This window comes from Vulpes lagopus, chromosome 11, assembly GCF_018345385.1.
Source record: "Vulpes lagopus strain Blue_001 chromosome 11, ASM1834538v1, whole genome shotgun sequence".
Taxonomy (NCBI): domain Eukaryota; kingdom Metazoa; phylum Chordata; class Mammalia; order Carnivora; family Canidae; genus Vulpes; species Vulpes lagopus.
This window is the reverse complement of record NC_054834.1, coordinates 92,282,444-92,304,979: the sequence shown is the minus strand read 5'-3', so window position 1 is coordinate 92,304,979 and position 22,536 is coordinate 92,282,444. Positions and strand designations below refer to the sequence as shown.

At 38.8% G+C, this 22,536-nt stretch overlaps 1 protein-coding gene across 3 annotated transcripts in view; it reads left to right on the top strand.

The window, feature by feature from the left end:
* STK39 (serine/threonine kinase 39) overlaps positions 1-22,536 on the top strand; it is a 291,842-nt gene that overhangs the window by 227,109 nt on the left and 42,197 nt on the right. For all 3 annotated transcript variants that reach the window (XM_041722629.1, XM_041722630.1, XM_041722628.1), the window contains 2 exons: positions 4,032-4,084; positions 8,210-8,278. In XM_041722629.1, coding sequence (XP_041578563.1) covers positions 4,032-4,084; positions 8,210-8,278 — 122 coding nt within the window. The remainder of the gene's footprint in view (positions 1-4,031; positions 4,085-8,209; positions 8,279-22,536) is intronic.

The following is a 22,536-nucleotide window of genomic DNA, read 5'->3' as shown; positions in this document are numbered from 1 at the left end:
TATATCTGTGTGTGTGTGTATTTATTTATTTATTTATTTATAAACAAAATTGAGCCCAAATTCCTGCCTGGCTTAACCAGCTGGTACAGACCAGTAGTTGCCTTCTTTAAATAGGGAAGAAGCTTTCCAGCTGGGAGAACACATCTCCCTGTTTTTTCCATATATTTCCTGCTTTACTCATTGAGAGTTCCTGCAATGGTGCTTACAAATTGCTTGTGAGAGTATAAATTGGTATGACTTGAATGAAGGGGAATTTGACAATATCTATAAAATTGCAAATGCGTTTATCCTTTGACCAAGCAATTTGCTTCTAGAAATTTATTTTCATACCCACGTATTTGCGAAATGACATAAGAACAAGATTATTCACTGAGCATTGTTTATACCAGTGGAAGACTGAAAACAGTCTGTTCATTGAATGGGAAGGATATAGCAGACAACAGAATACTATGTAGCTATTAAAAAAAAAAAAAAGAATGAGAAAGCTCTCTCTGTGAGTCACTATGCAGAAATTCCAAGGTGTGTTATTAAAAGAAGAGGCAAGGTGCAGAGCAACGGATATAATATGCTACGTTTGTATTAAACAGGCTAGAAGGAACTGTGTATGTATATTTGCTAATATATGCATGAAACATCTCAGGAAGGGATGTACAAAAAGCCTATACCATTAAGGGGGACCAGGTAGTTGATTAATAAGAGTAGGAGGCCTAGATTTTAGAGAGCACCTTGTTGTACCTTTTGGGTTTTAACCCATGTGGTGGTATCACCTATTTTAAAAAATAAATACTCTGCGTGAGCCCTGTAGACATTTGGCTTTGTGATGCAATATTTACCTACAATGAAAAGTAAGGGTTTGTGCTTACCGAATTTAGGAGTATGTTTTTTGATGGGGTGTTTTTTTTTTCTTTTTGGTTATTTTTAGGATTAAAAGTAGTTTTTGTTGTTGTTGTTTTTAAGGATTTTATTTATTTTAGAGAGAAAGTGAGAGCCAGGGGTCGGGGAGGGGCACAAGGCGAGGGAGGGAGAAAACCAAGCGGACTCCTCACTGGATATGGAGCTCAGCATAAGGTTCAATCTCAGGACCCTGAGATGATGACCTGAGCTGAAATCGAGAATTGGATCCTCAACCAACTGAGCCACCCGGGCACCCCAGGATTAATAGGGTTTTTAATAAGAGTTATTACTGGTAGCCTGGGTCTTGAAGCTGTTAATTTCAAGTTTCAAACATTTCCTCTATAAAGTTGCACAGACTTAGTTTCTGGCCTTAAATCATACCTATTTTCAGCTTCTCTGAAATCAAGAATATCCTGTGCCATATCAATTAAAGTAAATGTACTTTCAATTAAAGGTGTTAAGTATGAGTCTGAAAAGATTAATTCTTTATAAAAGGATGACCTTCAGTAGTTAGATCCAATTAGGCATTTTTCCAACTATATTTCAACCTGATGAGACAAGTCTACTACTCACAATCAATCACTGTGATCTTTTCAAAGGCAAGTATTTTAGGTTCAGAGTCATAAAAGAATGACTTGACTAGGCAACCTCCATAACTCGAACCATAGCTGATGTAGAAATTATGGTATTAGATATTACTTCCATAGTCTTAATGAAGAATCAGGATGTGTGTGATGATATTTTGGGTACAGTTCCTATACCTCTCTTCTTATGGCCTTAGTAGGACAAACTAATTTAGACAGGACTGACCAAAAGAAAGAGAGGAAAGGAATTGACAGTGGCCTAAGTTAACATCAAATCAGATTCCTTTTTCTTTTTCCCTCCTTTTGTCATTTCATTATTAAATATAGTATAAATACTTGCTTTCCTAGTGATCATTTTTCTTTTCTTGTTGGGCTGTTTTAGTTCTAATCCAACCTTTGTTGATATACAACACCTAAAACCAAGGCTATTAAATAAAAGCATGCTTGCTGATCTTTTTATGGTGATATGCAGAATATTGAGGAAGATTGTTTTTCTCTCAGAAGTGAAAGGAAGCCACTGAATTTGTAAACCTGGAAAGGCCACTGAATGTGCTTGTCTAAAAAATGAAAAACAAATAATACCTACTTTGCATATCTTAAAGGTTGATTGCTGGAATCAAATGAGATTTGATTCATGAAATTTGCTATCAGTGTTTCTCAAAGTGTGGTCCTGTGACCATAGAAGGTGTGTGTGGGGGGAGGTGGTCCTTGAGTCTCAGGGAGCCCATGAGGTCAAACTATTTTCATAATAACATTGAGAAATTATGTGCCTTTTTCACTCATTATTTCAACACACTTAGAGTAGAATTTTCCAGTGGCTGGCACTATGATATGTGATCTTGCAGCAGATTGAACATAGAAGCAAAAATAAGAATCCACTTATTTATCTTAAGCCAAACATTATAGAGGCTTACCAAAAATAAAAAAATTGAGAGCCGCTGATATATATGAAAGTGCTGTGTAAACGTGCAGTGACATTGGTAGACAGTGCCATAGTCAAGCAGCTCATCTGCTGCAGATACTGATTGTGCATGATCTACTCCATCTCCAGGACAGAGTCCTTAGTCTGGGGTCCAAGCTGACATCTGAACCATCTTCAATTGTCTCCAATTTCATGTATTGGTCATAGGTTTACTTTTTTAGAGTGAGAGTCCACAATTTGCAGTCCTAGGTCCTAAAAAGCAATCAAAGCTTTAGCCATTTCTGTTATCCCCTCATCCCGTTCTATCTCTAAGAAGAATAGTGAGTGACAGTCAAGATGAGAACACCTGCGAATAGTGGTTCAAGGCTCTTAGGACTGTGGCCTGGGCTTGAGCATCTCTTGAACTCTTGACCCTTACTTCCCTGCTTGTGGGAGAGTGTAGACTTAGGGTAGCTTGTCTAGGCATGGGAGAAAGGCTTTCTCTAAGTTAATACCATGCCTTTGTCATTTTTCTGGGCCTCCTGCATTTAGTGCGGTAGGAGGTCCTAGGACCTGAAGAAGCGGCCTCAGGCTGTGGACCAGAAAGGGCCCAGAGACTGGTGGCATCATGATGTGGGCACTGAACATAGAGACCAGGAGTTATTACCTCAAGTTTATTTGGAGTCCCAAACTGGAGAATTAAACAGGATTATATCAGACTCTCCTGGCACCAGACCAAGACTGTTTGGGATGGGTATTCATGCCATCTCTGTCTCTATCTCGGACCTTTGGAAGCTGAACAAATAGTTGGGTGTCTGTAGAAATTATTATTTCATGTTTCCTATTGCAGTTTCTTATGGTATTTTTATTAACGTTAATGGTAGCATCTGTTGAGAGTTTCTCATAATATTTTAGTATTCTTGTGAGAATTTAAAACCATTCTAATTATAGCTCACTGCCCCATATCATTTCTTGAAATTAATATTAATGGAAAACTCATATCTTAAGTATTTACTTGTTTCATATTTCCCTAGTATCAGTTTTTGGATCAGATATACATACAAATGTATATATTACTGTTTCATGTAAGCATTTTATATTTATTTTTTAAAAGTTTATATATTCAATGGATAACTTCACAACATTCAGGGGTCCTACTGTGTAGATAAAATTTTTAATAAAATATATATCCTTTTTTGAGCATTTTGTTGCATGATTCAATGTGTAGTGTTGTCATAAACTTTACCACTGAGACCATCTTTCCTATTTGTTTCACTTTTAAAAATAATTGATAAAATACTATTTTTAGGAAAAATATGAAAAATGTGCCAAGTCATTTATTTTAGACTAAAATCTTCTGAAATTTTTAACTATAGAATTATATGTAAGGTTATTGGTTTAGTGTAGATTTTAGAAAAGAACACTTTATTTTTGAATTTTTGTGAAATACACGTTTCTATAATGTAAATTCAATCAGTTCTCCCTTTGTTATTATCATAACTCTCTCTTCTGTTTGAGGAATTACTCAGAGGCGACCCAAAGCTGTAAATGCTGTCTACATGTTAGTAGCATCTTGTAAAAATTGGAATACATTTAGTTTGATTAAGCTGTAGTTCATTGGATTTTAATGTGCTATATGTTATGTATTTCAGAAACTCCAGAAAGGAACTTAATGACATACGGTTTGAGTTTACTCCAGGAAGAGGTAAGTTATAATTGAAATTATTATTTTATTGCTGCAAAGAGCATTGAAGAAATTGATTACAAGCGTGTGGTTATAATTTGCTATTCAAAAATGCTTTCTCTGAAAGTGAAGAAAGGAGGATGGAAGGAAGGTAGGGAGAGAGGAAGGATTTGCAGTAATTGGGGGTAATCCAAACCGAACCTGTACTGACTACAAGAATTCCTGTGACATGCTGTATGGTTTATATACACATACAAATGAAATACATTAGCTCAACCATGAAAATAAACTCTGGCGTGGTGACACAGGGCCTAGAGGATATTGTGATGAGTGTAGTGAGTAACACAGAGCAGTCCTAGTGAGAGGTGAGCAACAAACAAGACATCACACAAGTGCTATACTTTTGCCCCTCTGCTCTCATACCGCTTGGTCGGAACCCTGCCATTCTTACAGCTTCAAGGCCAAACTGGTTGCTCCCTTAGCTCCTGGATGCCTAGAGTTCACAGAACCATGTCTCATTTCTTGTATCTTTAACACTTGACTAAGTGCCTGCTATTCAGGAGGCACTTATTTTGGTTAATTAGTGGATAAATAACACATATGAACAGGCTTTGGAGACCACAGGATTAGTTGTTAAGCAAAAATTGCTATTTCCACACTTTAGTTCATAACCAGAAGAATCCAAAAAGGTGAAAATCAGATGCTAATGCTGAGACTTCCTGTTCTCCCTGACCTGGTTTCCGATTTTTAAGTACGTGAAAGCAGCTTCAATGTGTTTATTGAAAATCTTCTAAAATAACTTCTATTATTAAAATAAAATACACTAGGCTCATACATTTGAATATATTAATTAATATACATTAAGCTAATAATACTCTGTAATTATTTTATGTAGTAGAGCTCTATGTGAATTTTGATTTGATTAAATACATCATATTAGCTAAAATTTTGAAAATCTGAACCTTCCTAGTGTTATATCTGGTCAATGAGTTAACTGCTTTGACCTCCCTGCTGTTAGAACCTGTAAGAAGGCACCAACTCAGACATGGACAGGAGCCAGAGCAAACTGTGGGGATTTCAGGAAACCATGTCTATTCATGTTCAGTTTAAAAAAAAAAAAAACACTATTGGCCAAACAGAACATGTTCCTGGGCCAAATGTGGGCATAGACTCACTGACCTTCATGTCTAGTCCCCTGTCAACATCAAGATTTAATGACTCCTAGTATGTTTAAATTAAAGTAACATAGGAAGTATTTGTTACAAAATATATGCAAATAGGGCCCCAGCAAATTTGCGAATTGATCTTTCTGGGAACATCCCCGTCTTGGGAGTTTAGAGTCAGTCTGTGAAATTGTACAGCACTAATTTCTATTACCCAGAAGCATTTTGTTTTGTCATAACATAAGAATATTGACCAGTCAGTGGTATGATAAAGTCGGTAACTATATGCTAAATGCTTTCAAGTACAGTAAATAAAAGAATAGATTCTTCTTTCAAGGTTTTGTTTTTTTTTTTTAATTTAATTATTTAAAATTGGCAGCAGCAAAATAAAAGTTAACTTGAATTTCGAGAGATGACAAATGAATTTCTAAGTTGAGGATTTTAGAGGAGAAGATGGCCCTCTCAACATTACTGGACCTCCTTGCTGGCTTTAGCAGCCTTGTTTGACATTGTAGGCTGAATCTGCTTTTGTTTCCCGGATAGAAATTGTAGTGTTGGCTTCCTGATGATAGCTGCTGGCCTTCCCTGGCCAGCTAATAAGGGAAACACCATGGATGTGTCACTGTACTTCTGTGACTACTGAAGCTGTCTGCATTCAGGTGGTGTCTGCACTGGGCATGCATTGTACTGTGTCTGTGCTGTATGCACACATAAATGTGTAATATGGCATAGAGTGAATAACATAAACATACTGAATATTCTCTGCCTTCACATGAGAGCAAGCCCTTTGCACTTATTGTGTTGCCATATATTCTGCAAACCAGAGCAAATATGATTATTTATGATGATTTTAACCTGTTTACTATTAGGCATGTTAAGCAGCTTAAAAAAATGTTACCAATTACCTTCCAGTTTCTGTTCTAAACCATTGCTGATCTCTTACTCACATGCATACGAATAACTAGTTAATGGTATACAAACGTGGGATATTTCTCTTTTGGGCCAAAAATGGCCAGCATGACCCTTGTGCTATTTTAACATGACTGATCTGGTGTTTAGGAGTCCTGAAAATCATAGGCAGTGCTATAAACTTTAATCATTTGGGAAAGTCCATTGCTTTGGTACTGTTTTAGTGCTAGCCCTCAATGAGGATTTGCTTGATTATTCCATTTTTAACTACATTCTGTGAGCATAGCTCCTTACTCAGGTGTAAGATCTTATTGATACTTTCGAGGTGGTAGTAACACATCCAGATGCTTTAATAGATGATCAGTCCATAGAAATGTAATCACTGCCTACTGTGTGCACTGTGCCTGCTAGGTAGGCACTGGAATTCAGTACACTTTTTGTAGAGAAGTTTCTAGTGGCATCCAGGAGGATGAGATTATGAGGCTGAGTTTTCTAATCTACTTTATAAAGCTAAATTGTATGCAGAGTAGAGGGAGCCTCTCACCCTAGATTCCATGCTATGGGATCATTTTATCCCTCAGAGAATTTTATAAGGTGTTTTTTTTTTTGTACTTCTAGTAAGAACAAGACCCAAGATAAGCCTGCCTTATATGGTATCTCATAGTTGAGAAAGATTCCTTTATTTTTCTTTTCCATTTCTTTCATGTTATTTCCATGTCTGTCTGTTATTCATCATAATGTGGAATGAGTAAAATGATGGAATGCCACAATTTCTCTACATACAACGAATGTACAGTGGCGTTCAGATTTTTTTTTTTATTGGAGATCCTGGAAATTTCACTGTGTATGAAAGGAAGAAAGAGTGCACTAGAGAATGAGGTACATTTTAGATGATCCTTGGCCAATCATCCTTATCACAGCTACCATTGATTGAGTAATTACTATGTGTCAGACACTGGGCAAAACACATTAAAGCCCACAATGTGAAAGACAATTTTACCTTCAGCAACACACTCAAGTGGGTGCTCACAGGTGTGCATGCACACAGACCATGGGGGCAGCCTTAGGCATGCAAACTGCAGTGCAATTTAGATGCTTGTTTGGTTCAGCAGCAATACTTTGAGGTGCTCCCTGACTTTGGGACACTCAATCACTCAAGTCAAACCTTCTTTTAGGTTGTTGCCAGCTGCTGAGCCAGTTTTCTTCTCGCCCAGCTGTGGTTCTGGACATTTGCGATAATGTCAGAAGGCCGTGGGGACCGTGTCATCTCCCTTGTAAAAACACAAGAGTTCGTAATGGTTCTTTTGAGCACATTGCCATTTATCAGTTTCTCTTCACAGAGTCTTCAGACAGACTTCTCACTTATTACCATGTTCATTCATAACCTTTCAATTAAGTAATTTTGGTTATATTCACTTGCTACAGCCTGTTTAGTCCCATCTTTATGAGATTTCTAACTCCTGTCAGTTATCATCGAGAAACCACATTCTTTTATTCAGCCACATTTTCAGAGGATGAATCTGTTGCTATCAAATGATCAATGTCATGCTAAAGGAGTTTCTTAATAGCATAAATTTAAATAGCTCATCTTAATAGTCTGACAGGCTCAAAGGCTGTTTGTACCAAATATAAGGCTGTGTCAAGTGCTACCTGTTCAACCTTTGCCATAAATTCTGACTCAGTAGCTACTAATGATAGAAAAGGATTGTTGATGGCTGGAATTAACCTTGGCAGGAAAGAAAAGCAGTGTCATTGGGACCTGTTAGGAGCTAATTTATAGCGGTACATTTGAGGATTAATTCAGGTGGTAGCCAAAAGGGCGAATGTTTTTTGGTTCACCAAAAGTGAAATAATAATTTTGCAGGACCTCCGTTGAATAAATATCAAGATGCAAGTTCTATATGGCAAAATATATTTCACATTGCTTCTGATTTTTCCTTCTGATAGAATCTGAATTGTTGAATTAAAACACATGTGGGTGATTTTCGTAAATGAAAAATATCTTTTACATTGTACTGGGTTGTTGATTTTTATTTTATGGTTACTAATACATATTCATTTCACATTTGGACAGATACGGCAGATGGTGTATCTCAGGAGCTCTTCTCTGCTGGCTTGGTTGATGGTCATGATGTAGTTATAGGTAAATCACTTTTTAGTATACGGTGTCATTTTGTTGATCTATCAAATAGAAATGCATTTGGAAACAAGTTTTCATAAAGGAATAATTTACTCTGGATTTTTGAAAATTTCTTGAATTATTTTATGTGGAAGAAGTATATGTGAGTCGTATTTAATTTTCTATTTTTAAAAACTCATAATTCTGCCCCATTTAATAAGAACCTCGCTTATTGGAAATATAACAAAGAGCCGAGAAAGACCCAAAAGTCCACAACATAACAAAAATATGATACTATAAATTCCATGCACCAGAAGTACGGGAACCTCTGAGGTCATTTGTCAGAGTTTCTCTGTTCTTTCTTTGGGCACAGTTCTAATGAACTTAGATATTAATTTTCCTAGCCATTAACAGGATTCATCACAAAGTCTGAAGGTTGGATGGGACTTAGGGATCATTCAGGCCTGTTCTTTAATTGTGTGCACAGGGACACGAATTCCTAAAAGGGTTCCTTCCATTTGTTGTCTGGGGCCATGCACCTGGGTTGGGGCAGAGGTGCTTTCCTTTGGACATGGGGCTCTTTTTACTGCTTTGAGCATGAACAGATAACTGCATGGAGATAGAAGAGCCAGCTAGACACAGATTTGCTGTCAGGAGCAGGAGGTGACTGGCGGCCTCTGCAGAGTGTATGGGAGGCAGAGACGCTCTAAGAGGCCAAAGCTGTCATCTAAGAAAAAGTGTAGCCTGGTTCTACCCAGGGGGAGGGTGAGAAGCTCCACACTCCTTAGATAATCCTAAATTTGTGAAAATTTTATATAGTCAGTCCATTGCTGGGTATTCATGTTGATGACCCTAAGTAATTAAGATTAGTTACTAACTTCTTAATGTTAACTATGGCATTAATTATATTGTTAATAATTACCATAACATGGTATTAGGATAATATGCGTATGATAAAAACTTTCTTTAGCAATAATCAAATGAAAAATGATGCTTAACATGACTTGGGCCCCTTAAATGATGTGTTTTAACTTAAAAAAATTCAGGTGCTCAAAATAAATCCCTTCCCCAAAAATGCTGAAGTTTGTGACTGAGGGAGCTTGGGGTGGATATGCTTACCCATCAGAGTAATCTGTTCTTATCAATTCGATAATATAGGTCGTTATAAAGTGAAATTTTTTAGTGAGTAACTGAGGTTTTAGTGGGAGATTAGGATTCTAAGTAAAGCATCAGTATCTTAATTTGTTACAAACAATATGTCATTAAATGTGAAAATACCTTTATAATTAGAAATAACTGAGCTCTTTTTTCTATTATATATGGTGTACATACTGATTTCCTAGGAAGCTCTGATTCCTCTGCCAAGTGATGAATATATAATGAGATAGACATAGTTTAAAGAAAAGTAGCATATACAGTTATAGACAGGTGTGTGTGTATTTCCTTGTCCATTCTACCTCTCACACTTTGCTGTAAAATCTACTAAGATCTCATGGCCAGCTAAATTCTTACCAAAATGTTCTGCTCAAATGCAAGGGGGAGCTTGAGCAACGAGGTCAGCTCAGCTTTGGTGTCAACTCTAAGTTCCCTCTCAAAGTTCTTTACGTTAATGGTTCTTTGATAGACTTGATAAACTTTTTCTCATTAGAAAAAATGAGCACACATGCTTGTGTGGTAGATGACCTGACAAAATGAGGAGAAAACTTAATGGCTTGATCAAGATGCCTTGTAAGATATGTTTTCCTTGATAAGAACTATGGTCCATACACGAAGCAGCCTGAATTAAAAATTAATAAAATAATAATTTTTAAAAAAACTTCTTTTAAACATCAACTAATGTCTGTTACTGGGTGAGCAGTTAAGGATGAACTAGTCTTTTGAGTTGAGTTGATCCTGGCAGGTGATTGGGAATGTGGAGGCTAGAAGAAATTCTTGGAAAGACACTAGATGACATCTTTTTGCGAGCATGGGCTGACTTCAGGCCTTCAGTCAACTGTAATGCACTGGTTTTTTTTTTTTTTTTTGGCCCCAGGCTCAGCTGAATCTATCTAAAGGATTTTTGACTGTTAAGCTTTATAAAAGTGGAAATTAAGGCCTACTTCCTATACAACTTATTGAGTGTATCTTAAATACAATAAGAAAGCTTCCATTTTTTTCATACTTTAATGCCCCAGATTTTTCATTTTGCCTTTGCTCCCCTCCTTGGAGCTAAAATGGAAGGTGTTGGAATTAGACCAAGCACATACAATTCCTCCTTCTCTGATAGCGCTAAAAATGCCTTATGGGGATATAGCACTACTAAGAGTTACCGTGTTTGTGTATTTCATTTGATTATCTCATCAATTTCATGAGGTAGAAAGGACAGGTTGTTTTTAATCCATCTTAATGGATGTAAATGGGGAGGTCAAAAGAAGTTTCTGGGATGTTGTATCTTGTCATGGTCTTTGAACTTGGCTCTTATGACTCCAAGCCCAGAGCCTAACCCTGCCTGACCCTGACACTCTGTGTACAGTCAGTTCAGTATCTTCAGCCTTGAAAAGTAGATCCAGATCCTTTTAAATGATGTTTTTTGTGTCTCCTAGCGGGAAAAAATAGCATATCCTTACTTGTTTTTCATACATCAGTGGATGATTTATATTTTAATTGCAGACTGTTTGACAAATGATAAAGTGTGTTTATTTTTTAAACTAAAGATTTTATTTATTGATTGATTCATGAGAGACCCAGAGCCATAGGCAGAAGAAGCAGGCTCCTTCCGGGGAGCCTGATGCAGGACTTGATCCCAGGACCCCAGGATCACGACCTGAACCAAAGGCAGATGCTCAACCACTGAGCCACCCAGGTGCCTCGATAGTGTTCTTAATTCTGTCTCCCTTGAACCTGTCCCAGCAGTTCTCTGTCTTCTCCATTATCATCTGCTTCCCTCTTTACATTTTTATTTCTTGAATCTCACAAAAAGCCCCCTCGCCCCCTGTGCTCCTGCTATTCCTCTCCATGGCTTTACAGCTAAACTCCTCAGAAGAACCACCCCCCGACTGTAATCCCTTTCCTCTCTCTGTCTCCTGGCACAAGATGTGTCAAAGCAGAGGTGGCTGTGGTTGGAGCAGATTGAGCCAGAGGAGTGGAGGGAGGATTCGTGGTCTATGAATGATGCTTGCCATGTTCCTGGTTCCTCGCCCTAAGAGGTACAGCAGCCCCACTGGGCAGTTGACAGTGCCTTTGCCCATGATAACTTTTTTCCTTTGGGTTCCAAGATTCCAGTCTTGGTTCTGCTACCTTATTGATGTTTCTTTCTCAGTCTTTTTCACTGGTTGCTCCTCATCCCTCTCAGCTGTAAATATTAATATGCCGAAGGACTTTTTCATTGGGTTTTTTGTCTTTTCTATAATAATCACTCACTCCCTTGGTGATCGCTTTCATAGTATTAACGTCTTCATTCTCCTATTCCCAAATGGGCTTCATTCTCCAGCCCAGTGAAGAATTCCAGACTGCAGTCCAGCTCCCTCTGTGCCATCTTCCCATGGAAAGCTGGTAGCACCCGGGGTTTACTTAGCATCACAATCCAGCACCTGCTGTTTCCTCCCAGGCAGTTCCCCGCCCCCCAAACTCTCCCCTGGCCCTAATCCCTGGGTTGATGTCAGCTCCATTCAGGTGCTCCAGCCAAAGATGTGCCTTATCCTTGTCTTTTTTTTTTTTTTTTTCGTCTCATACCTGACCTCCAGTCTACCCAAACATACCCAAAATCTGGCCATAATTCCCATCTTGCTTCCCATCCTGTTTCAGACTTCTTTCATCTCTCACTTGGAATTACTGCGTTCATCTCTCCGCTGGTCTCCCTGCTTCTGTCTTTACCTCCTTCCAGCCTGTACCCATCACAGTAGCCAGAGACATCCGTGGAAATAGTAAGCCAGATACTAAAGGCCCCATGTAGGATAATTCTTTTGATATGAAATGACCAGAATACGCAAATCCATAGAGTCTGAAAGTAGATTACCAGGGCCTACTGGGAGGGGGGGGTGAAGAAGGGGAATGACTGCTAATGGGTATGGGGTTACTTTTTCGGGTGGTACAGTTGTTCTGGAGTTAGAAATAGTAATGATTGCACAACCTAGTACTATACTAAAAACAGCTCAGTTGTGCACTTTAAAAGGGTGATTTTTATGATATGTGTGACTTATATCTCAATAAAAAAAGTAAGCCAGATCACATTAATACTTTAAATAAAAACTCTCTCATGGCTTTCCATCCCACGTCTCAGTGGCTTACAGTCCCCAGCCTGATCTGTCCCCTCACTTCTCAGACTTCATGCCTCACTTCTGTTCTCCCCATTGCCCATTTCAGCCCAGCCATACTGGGTTTTGTACTAGGAGGGATGCTCCTTCCCTAAGTACACCTGTCTGGCTCCTAGAGCTTAAATGCTGCCTCTCAGAGGGACCTACTTTGACCAGCCTACTTAAAATTGCAACCCATCCGCCGCCCTCCAACTCCTTCCTGATTTAATCATTTTACCAAGTCTCTCCCTGTGTAATAGGCTGTCTGTTTCATTTATTTAGTTAACTACACAAGATTTTCCCTAGGGTGTAAGTTTCCTAAAGGCCAAGATTTTTATCTGTTTTGTTAACTGCTATGCTCCCACTGTCCCTGACTTCGTACTTCACATGGTTGGCACTCTGTAAACACTTGTCAGGGAAAAACAAACACTTATTTATTTATTTATTTATTTATTTATTTATTTATTTATGAGAGACACAGAGAGAGAGAGAGGCAGAGACACAAGCAGAGGGAGAAGCAGGTTCCATGCAGGGAGCCCAATGTGGGACTCGATTCTAGGACTCCAGGATCACGCCCTGGGCCGAAGGCTGCACTAAACCGCTGAACCATCCGGGCTGCCCAACAAACACTATTTTTAAATATACAGGTATCTCATAAACATTTACTTTAGGAAAAAAGGGATATTTTGAGTATAAGATCCTCGTATTTTAAGAATCTTTTTTGTTTTTAGGAATCTTTTAATTTTTTTATTTTTTTCTTAAAGATTTTATTTATTTATTCATGAGAGACACAGAGAGAGGCAAAGAGAGACGCAGAGACACAGGCAGAGGGAGAAGCAGGCTCCGTGCAAGGAGCCTGACGTGGGACTCAATCCTGGGACTCCAGGACCACACCCTGGGCCGAAGGCAGCACTAAACCACTGAGCCACCTGGGCTGCCCGGAATCTTTTTTTAGACTGCAGAATTCAAGTACCATTGTATAAACATGAAATATGTTCAACTTGACAATTGTACAAAAAAAAAAAAAAAAAAAAACATAGTCCAGTTCAGCTTAGAGCTTTGGCATCTAGAGGTTTGAATGATTTCTTAGTGTGTATTTTTCCATCTTCCATAATAGAAACTAGCAGCTAACATTTAAAGAGGTTAAAAAAAATCTCCCCCCACCCCCATCAGAATATTCTCTTGAATTTGAGTAAATGCTGAGGGCAACATAAAAAAAACAAAAACCCAAAAGAAGCAATAGTATATGTTATGGAGCAGTGAATGTTATGACTTTTACTATAATGTAACAAACGTGTTAGAACGGCACCTAGCTTCAGGCAATCTGCCTTCAGTGGGGGAACCTTTACAAACCACACTTTGGATTAAGAAGGAATGGTACAGTGACATGGAGTGATGGCTTTTGTGCAAAAGCACAGCCGTACGGAGATTAAATGCACTGTTTTTCTATTGAAATCATAAACCTACTTGAGTTGTGTTCAAATGCAGCACTACCATGAGGCAAGAAACAGGAGACATTTTAGGCCCCCGTGGAAGTAGAAACTGCTAGGAGTGTCAAGGCCTCCTGGACGAGTGTTGGTCTAAAAAGATAATTTCGTAAGATGCCACAGTTGGTGTCATGCATGTATAAATTTGCGTGTCTCACCTGGCCGGGAGGACTGCTAAATCCTAACAGACCCACCAGATCTGAGTCCTTATTTCAGTTGTTTCAGAGAGGGATCCCAAGGATCCACGGATGTTGTAAGGCAGCAGAAAAAAACTTGTTTCCTTTGCCTTCTAGTTGAAAAACAGCCAATCAGAAGTTTTCTCTGCAGTAGTAGCACAGGGATAAACAAAACAAAACCCCAACTCATGTATGAAAGACAACAGAAGTTCTGAATTTTATCAGACCTTGTGAGAAGTGGTACTTTTGCATCTGTCACTTTTTTTTTTTTTGGCTTTTCAAGAAGATATTTATTTCTCAAAGGAGAATAAACATTTTATATAGTTGTATAGCCTGTATTTTTTACTGAGTATATTATCATTTTCTTATTTATTTTTTAACATTTAAATTCAATTTGCTAACGTAGAGTATAAGTCCCAGTGCTCATCCCATCAAGTGCCCTCCTCAGTGCTCATCACCCAGTCACTCCATCCCCTCACCCACCTCCCCTTCTGCAACCCTTTGTTGTTTGTTTGCCAGAGTTAGGAGTCTCTCATGGTTTGTCTTTCTAATTTTTCCTACTCAGTTTCCCTCTTTTCCCTTATAGTCCCTTTCACCATTTCTTATATTCCCCATCTGAGTGAAACCATAGGATAATTGTCTTTCTCCAATTGATTTATTTCACTCAGCATCATACCCTCCAGTTCCATCCATATCAATGTAAATGGTGTATTCATCCTTTCTGATGGTTGAGTAATATTCCACTATGTATATAGACCACATCTTCTTTATCCATTCATCTGTTGAAGGACATCGTGGCTCCTTCCACAGTTTGGCTATGGTGGACATTGCTGCTATGAACATTGGGATGTAGGTGTCCCATTGTTTCAGTACATCTGTATCTTTGGGCTAAATACCCAATAGTGCAATTGTGAGTCATAGGATAGCTCTATTTTTAACTTTTTGAGGAGCCTCCATACTATTTTACAGAATGCCTGCACCAGCTTGCATTCCCACCAACAGTGCAGGAGGGTTCCCCTTTCTCCACATCCTTGCCAACATTTGTTGTTTCCCATCTTATTAATTTTCGCCATTCTCACCAGTGTAAAGTAGTATCTCATTGTGTTTTTGATTTGTATTTCCCTTATGCCCAGTGACGTGGAGCGTTTTGTCATGTACCTGTTGGCCATGTGTACATCATCTTTGGAGAAATGTCTGTTCATGTCTTCTGCCCATTTCATGACCAGGTTGTTTATTTCTTGGGTGTTGAGTATGATAAGTTCTTTATAGATCTTGGATACTCTTTTGAATGAGTATTAGGAGGAGGAACACTGCTGGGCATCTGAAGCTAGCCAGTTGTCCATCCTACTCAGCAGCTCCTGCGGAGATCCAGTCCAGGGGCCCAGATTCCACAGTGAGTGATCACTGGGAGAGGTAGCTGCTTGGCAGCTGCCTTCTGAAACAGTGCCTGCTGCCTGTTCTTTTCTGGGTTTTTATACCACCACTTCCTGGCTTTTAACAACCTATGTGTGTATCTTTTTCCTTTAAGTGGAGTTTAGAACCAGATGTTGGAATTTCTGTTTCCTGAGAAGGGAGCTGTGTTTCTGCATTCCTTTACACAATTTTCTTTGGTAGCATTTGAACCTAGCTGAGTAGTTTTTACTGCCCTGGAAGCAAATATTAGCTATATATATTCTCAAAGCTGTCTCGGTGGACTTCTGGACATACTCTTCATTGCCCTGGAATGCTCTTATCCTGCACATGAGAATCCTGCTTACAACCTGTCTGCCCTTCGAGATGCGCCATAAATGCCGAAGGCTTCTCTGATGCTTGCCACCTCCATAGCAGATTCAGGAGGACAGCTTTCCCTTGTCGTGAATGCCAGAGGAACTGTATTTTACCACATTTAGGGACATGTAGCTTTCATCCTGCTGTCCCTCCTGGTGCCTGCCTTCTCTTTGTCTGGAGTTTGAGAGTGCCCTTAGGGCGAGACCTGTCTTCTATTTTATTGAATCCCTGCCATTCTTGCCACACTTGGTAAATATGCCTATGGATAAATATCCATTTAATTCATTCAATTCCATTTGGCAAACTTAATGTTGGAATTGATTGATCATTGCAACAATACAGATATTATTGCACCTCCTCAAGAATGAAGAGTAATTCACCATAATTGATGTTTTCCTATCGCTCTGCCCCTGTCATCTTTTTCTCTCTCCTAAGAATTGACTTCTTGGGACGCATGGGTGGTTCAGTGGTTCAGCGTCTGCCTTCGGCTCAGGGCATGATCCTGGGGTCCTGGGATTGAGTCCCCTCATTGGGCTTCCTGCAGGGAGCCTGCTTCTCCCTCTGCCTGTTTCTGCCTCTCTGTGTGTTTCTCATGAATAAATAAATAAAATCTTAATAAAAAAAAAAAGAATTGACTTCTCCTGTGACTTTCGAGTCTTGGGAAAGAAACACGTTTGGTCTAGAAGGCCTTTTTTCCCTCTTGGACCTGTTGAGGCCAGTGTCTGTCTCAAAGCACGCACCCTGAGCTGTGTGTGTCACTCTTATCTTAGATGCTTATTAAGAATGCACATTTCTGGGCTCCAGTCTAGAGCCACAGAATCTAGAGTCTTGGGCTTAGGAGTGTAGAAATGTGTATTTCTAAGAAGCATCCCAGGTCATTGCCACTTCTTTACTTTCCGCTTGCAGGAGCCTTTGGAGACTGTTTTAGCTTACTTGCATCATCTGTATCTTTTCCAGTCTCACTGATCTCTGTTGCTCTTCTGTCTCATTTTATTCTCTCCTCCCTTCTAAAAGTCTATCTTAAAACCGTGCCAGTTAACTTTTTTAAATTGAGTGTGTGTAAACGGTATAGATGTGTGGAGATACCTTGTTGGTATAAATTTTTACCATAATGAGTCAGTGGGGTTTTTCTTAAAACCCTTGCTGCTCAGGATGCAATGCAGCCTCCTGGTGGCCTTCAGCTTTTCTACATCTATTTAATGGCAAGCCTCAAAGTATGCAAGCAACCAAACCTTTGCTCATTCAGAAGCATATAGTTGGGTGTGTAAAGTGCTTTGTTTCCCTGGCTTTAGCCAGGGATAGTACAATCTGCTACAAGTTATCTGGAATTTCTTGGGCAGCAGTATGCTTTTACAATGAAAGTCTTGGGAAAGCTGTGAACATATCTCTTATATTTGCTTCAGTGATTATGCTGTGATGTTTACTGATGTTGAAATTCAGTAAAGGAAAACTTCCATTAAAAAATATTGTCTCTATTATACAACTGGACCATGATTTCAAAGTGGTGACAGATAATAAAAAAAGGAAGAAAACTCCTTAAGCCCTTTCTGGGTTTTAGACAGGCTTGGGGTTAGTTGAATGATGTCAATAAATACAGCTCAGTGATTCCTGATTAAAAGTTGTCTGTATGTTAAGTTTAATAGTCTAGGGAATTAAGGATTGTGAGTGGCTTGGGAGAACTATACTGATTGCTTTCCTTATATATACTTAACCAGAAATAAATGTTGACCAGTTTAGTATGGCACAGGGTTATCATTTTCAGAAATGCACCACACTACAAATTTGATTGTAGCTCATTGCTCCTGGCTTCCCAAGTATCTTTTTTTTTTCCTTTTAAAAAAACTGTATTGAGGAATACAATAGAGGAAAAGTTATTTTAACATGAAAAATTAGTATACAAAAATTATTTAAATATACTTAGAAGTGTTAAACTGGACTATCTAATATAAAACTATTGTGCATTCAGATGAAGGACTATCATTTTTAGCTGAATTAAAATACTCAGAAATTGAGCTCTTTGGAAAGGGCTGTTTGCTCTGTGCAGCACTGGAGATAGGTCTGTATAAATGTGTAGAGTGCATACGTACACACTTTCAAATTAATTTAGTCACAGACCTAAGTTAATGTATTTTTAAGTTTATTTGATTACAGCAGAAAGACAGACTGAAGTAAAATGTAATTCTTATTTTAACAGAGTATAATTTTTATAGTCCGGTGACCATCCTCCTCCTGCCCCCAGAAATTCAGAGGAATTAAACAGAAGAAACATTTTCTTAGGAAACCAAGTCAGAAACTAAAAATAAGCTGCGTAACCTGTGGTGAAATTCACCGTCAGCCCCATCCAGCCCCTCTGCTTGCTTATCTGCAAATTCTAATGGGAAGTGATTGACTATCAGAGAGAAAGGTTGGCAGACTTCTTGTTTTAAGGACATTCTGATTTAGGAGGGAGGGGGGCAATTTAAAATTACCTTTCAAAATAATAGGCCAACGTTATTTCCAGGAACTTTTAGAAAAGCATAAAATAGCACTTGTAGTTTCCTCAAAGGTGTTCTCAGTTTCTGTATTACAGGATTATGAATTAGCGCAGCAGTAAACCACACCGTAAGCCCTAATTTTCTAATTAACTTTGTCACTCTTTATTTGGTTAGGAGTTGTGGATCCTTTTTAAAACCACCGATATAGATTCCAGTTAAGATCTGCACTTAATTTCACTTAAATGAACCAAGAGCCTGCAAGTGGATTAGTCTTAGATATTCACTAAGTTAGCAGTCTTGCTCTTTTCAATTACTTTAAATTGTCTTACTTTAATTTATGTTAATCTAGATTTTAACTCTAGAATCAGATATGCCTGAGGATTACATTCAGTCTAGCCAAACTTTCTGACTATAGAATTACAATAAACTCCCAAATAACCAGTCCCTACTTGTAGTGAGAATATCTTTCTGGTGAAAGTAAAGTAGGTTTATCCTGGTGCAAGAAACCTAGTCTTTCTAATATGCCTTTTTTGTGTGTTTTTTAACACTAGCAGGTACGTAAGATTTAAATTAGATGGCTTTTTTCCTAACAGTCTGCCCTATTAGTAAATTGATTTGTCTTTGGCTAGAGTGAATGAGTGAGTGAGTGAGTGTGTGTGTGTATGTATTTACCCACTTCAGAAATCTCTGAGCCCACATGAATTTTAACTATTCCATCAATAGTATAGTATTGTAGATACATGTACATGCCCAGTTGTGCTTGTTAATAGACTGACAGGCAAATCTCCTAATCCCAAACCAAATCTTGCTTTTTTTTTTTTTTTCAGTCCACTAATAGAGATGAAAGAGAAGATATTGGCTCCTAATTTCTTATATAACAGAAAATAGAACTCCTTGTTTACCCAATCAAAACAATTTTAAACCAAGAAAGAAAATTAGGTCAACATTTTAGACGCAATATGGATTTGTCATCACTATTTTCAGCTTCATGTCTAATTATAATCTTAAATTTGATCCTGTAGCTTGCATTTGCTTACCATTTTTTAAAAACAAAGAAGACCAGCTTGCCAAATCTAAGAACATTTTTCTTCTTGTACTCCTTGAGTATCCAAAAGGCACATAAGAATGTTTTCACCCCAGACTCATTTTAAGATCAGGAGAGACCTTGACCCACCACATTGACACTTTCCCCATTGACATTTGAGCCCAGTCATGTTCCTGAGCTAATGTTCATTGAAAGTAAACACTGTCCTGGGTAAGCCATGGCAAGCATTCCATAAATTCAGGTCTTCCTGGAGGATTTCATGTCTGGGGAGACATAGAACCACCCAGTAGGAATTTGTAGCTGGGAAGCATTTGAATAACCACGGGTGCATGCTCACAGGCCTGGCTCTACAGTCCTTCCACCCAAGTACCCTGTGGCACACCACAAAAAGGAGCTGCCCATTAGACTGGGGAGGAAGATTTTTTTTTTTTGGCCTAACTTTTTAATAGCAAAATGCCTTCATCTTTACCCTTAGGGAGCCTGGTCAGCCTTAAAAGGTTTATTACTGGAAATGAGAACATCCCATTCAGAGTATCTTTTCAGTAATAGACCCCCAGGAGGACCAATTTATAACAAATCTTGAGACTTCTTATCTGTTTGTGATTGTTAGCTAGATCCTTAGAAACTCAATATGTTCATGACTCTTCACTGGGTGAATGGATCTGGGGTCATCACGCTGCCAGCTCTCTTCACTTTTCTCATCTGCCTGTGATATGCAAGGTCAGAAGGACAGGAAAGGGCTTCCAAATTGCCTAGGCCCTAACCTTGATTTCCTTCCCTATGAGCTCTCAGTTCCTCACATTTTTCTTAATGTTTTGCTGCTTGTAGTTGTCAGTGGAACTGAGTGGGAAGTTGAGAATGGTATGCACTGAAAACTTAACATCTAGTAGAAAAATGGAATACAGATTAGGGGATGTGATTTGGACAACACTATACTTGGGAAACATAAAAATGTTATAGATTGTTCTGACAAATGGCTTCTCAGCCCCTGACATGGTAGGCTTGCTGGAGCTCTCAGGATTTCTTTAAAAAAAAAAAATTTGGCTTTTTTACTTAGTGCTCATGAAAATTGTTATCAGGTAGGAATGAATATGAGATAATCTTGATATATTTTTAGGATAGATTTTTTTTGGTAATGTCAAAAACACAAAACTTTATACAAAATGAGCAATTCTTTTTATAGTTCATTACCAATAATTAAATACAACAGTTCAGGTGGCTTGGCATAATCTGAAATATCCATGAACATCAAATGTCTTCAGACTAAATAGTTGTTAGCCAATAAGAACAGATACTCCCCTGGGCTAATACTGAGAGTCCCCAAAGGGCTGTGTCCCAGAGGCCCATAAGTCACCATGTCAGTGCTGGTTACCATGTAGTGGGCTCACTCTCTTCCCCTCCCCTGGCCAAGAGACTGAAGCATCCTCACTGGTATCACCAGCCAGCATGAGGGACCTGGTACCCATAACAGGGTCCAGCTTTCTGAAGGTCCTGGGATGCTTCCTGTTACTGGGCCAGAGTGGTACCTGCTTCCATGCAAAAGTGGAGACAGGAGCCTTCTATCCCACTTTGTCATCCAGGTCCAGAAGCTGCCCTACTCCATTTGTTCAATAAGTAGGGCATCTGATCTACTCTGTGCCAGGTATACCAGGTGAGCAAAACAGAGTTCTTATCTCCAGAAAGCCCCCAGTCTAATAGGAGAGGAAGACAGACACAGGTCTGAGTAAAATTACAAACTGTGAGAAGAAAAAAGTGCTCTTTTGTGCTATAAAGAAAGTAATAAACAGGGGTCCTCATTTAGATTCAAGAGCAGAGTAAGCCCCTCTGAAGAGGAACCGTGTGAGTGAAGTCTTCGATTTCAGCCTGGCCACGCAGGGCAGAGAGGCACAGCTTGTGCAGAGATAATGAACTTGGTAAAAGATGGCCAGTGTGACCAGATCAGGTGAATGAGGAGAGGGTGACATGAAATAAGGCAGAGCAGGAGGCAGGGGCCAGAGAGTGCAGGACCTTGTAAAAGGCCATTCACCGCAGTGCCTTGTTAGAACCAAATCCTAGCCTTTCCACTTGAATTGAATCACTTTGTAGGTAATATATAAAACTTAGCCTTTTTCCTATCAAAAAGGGCAAGTAAATGCTTTCCTCTAGCCTCATTCATTCTGCAGGGAGTCTACGTACATAGTTTACATGGGCTCAGATCCTTTGCTGCCTGGACTTGATTCCCATCTGACTGAGGTGAGTAGGACAGGACAAGACCCCTGGAGGACTGGAGAAAACAAAACTGAATGGTGTTTCAGCACTCTGTGTTCATTTACGTTTGAGGGCATTGAAAAGTGAGGTGTAACTTAATGTTTGGGGACCAGGAGAACTTCAGAGATGCCTTCTGGTGATTCTGAGTCCAATTATTCTATCAAAGGGAAGATAGAAGTCTAGAAGGGGAGAAAACTTGGGCATTAATTGCAGATACCTGCTTCCATGTGTATTCCCAAGGAGAATGAAGTATATTTTTCATTTCATAATATTGCCTTAATTTCACACAAATTATGGTGTGGGCTAAGGTAGCCTTAAATATACAGTAGAACTATTATCATTATAGTAGAGTACAGAAGACATAAAATATTCATGTTCTTTGGGTTAAAGCTTAACTTGCCATTTTGAGTCCACTAATTGTGGGTGAATTTAGCAAATTTTCTTTCAGGGACCAATACTCTAATTACCTAAATTAAAGTAGGCATTCCAGTTAGCCTTATGTTCAGAATGCAGGCATAGTAAAATAAGTTCTTGTCTAGCTGACCTTTATCTTGGTGAACTGGATGTGGAGCTGAGACCATGTTTTCTCACAGTGGTGATTTCTAGAGTGTTTATAAACTAGTAAAGCCATCTGATAGTCCTGGTCATTCCTTTTTTTACCCTCTGTTTACGGGCTTTATTCTCTATGCAATACTTTCTTTCCAGGAAAAAAAAGCTTTCCAAATTTCTGGAGTAGGGGAGAGTAGAGACAATAAAAACACTGAATGGCATAGAAATTACTATACAGAACTCTGTCCAGGCTCCATTATCATACA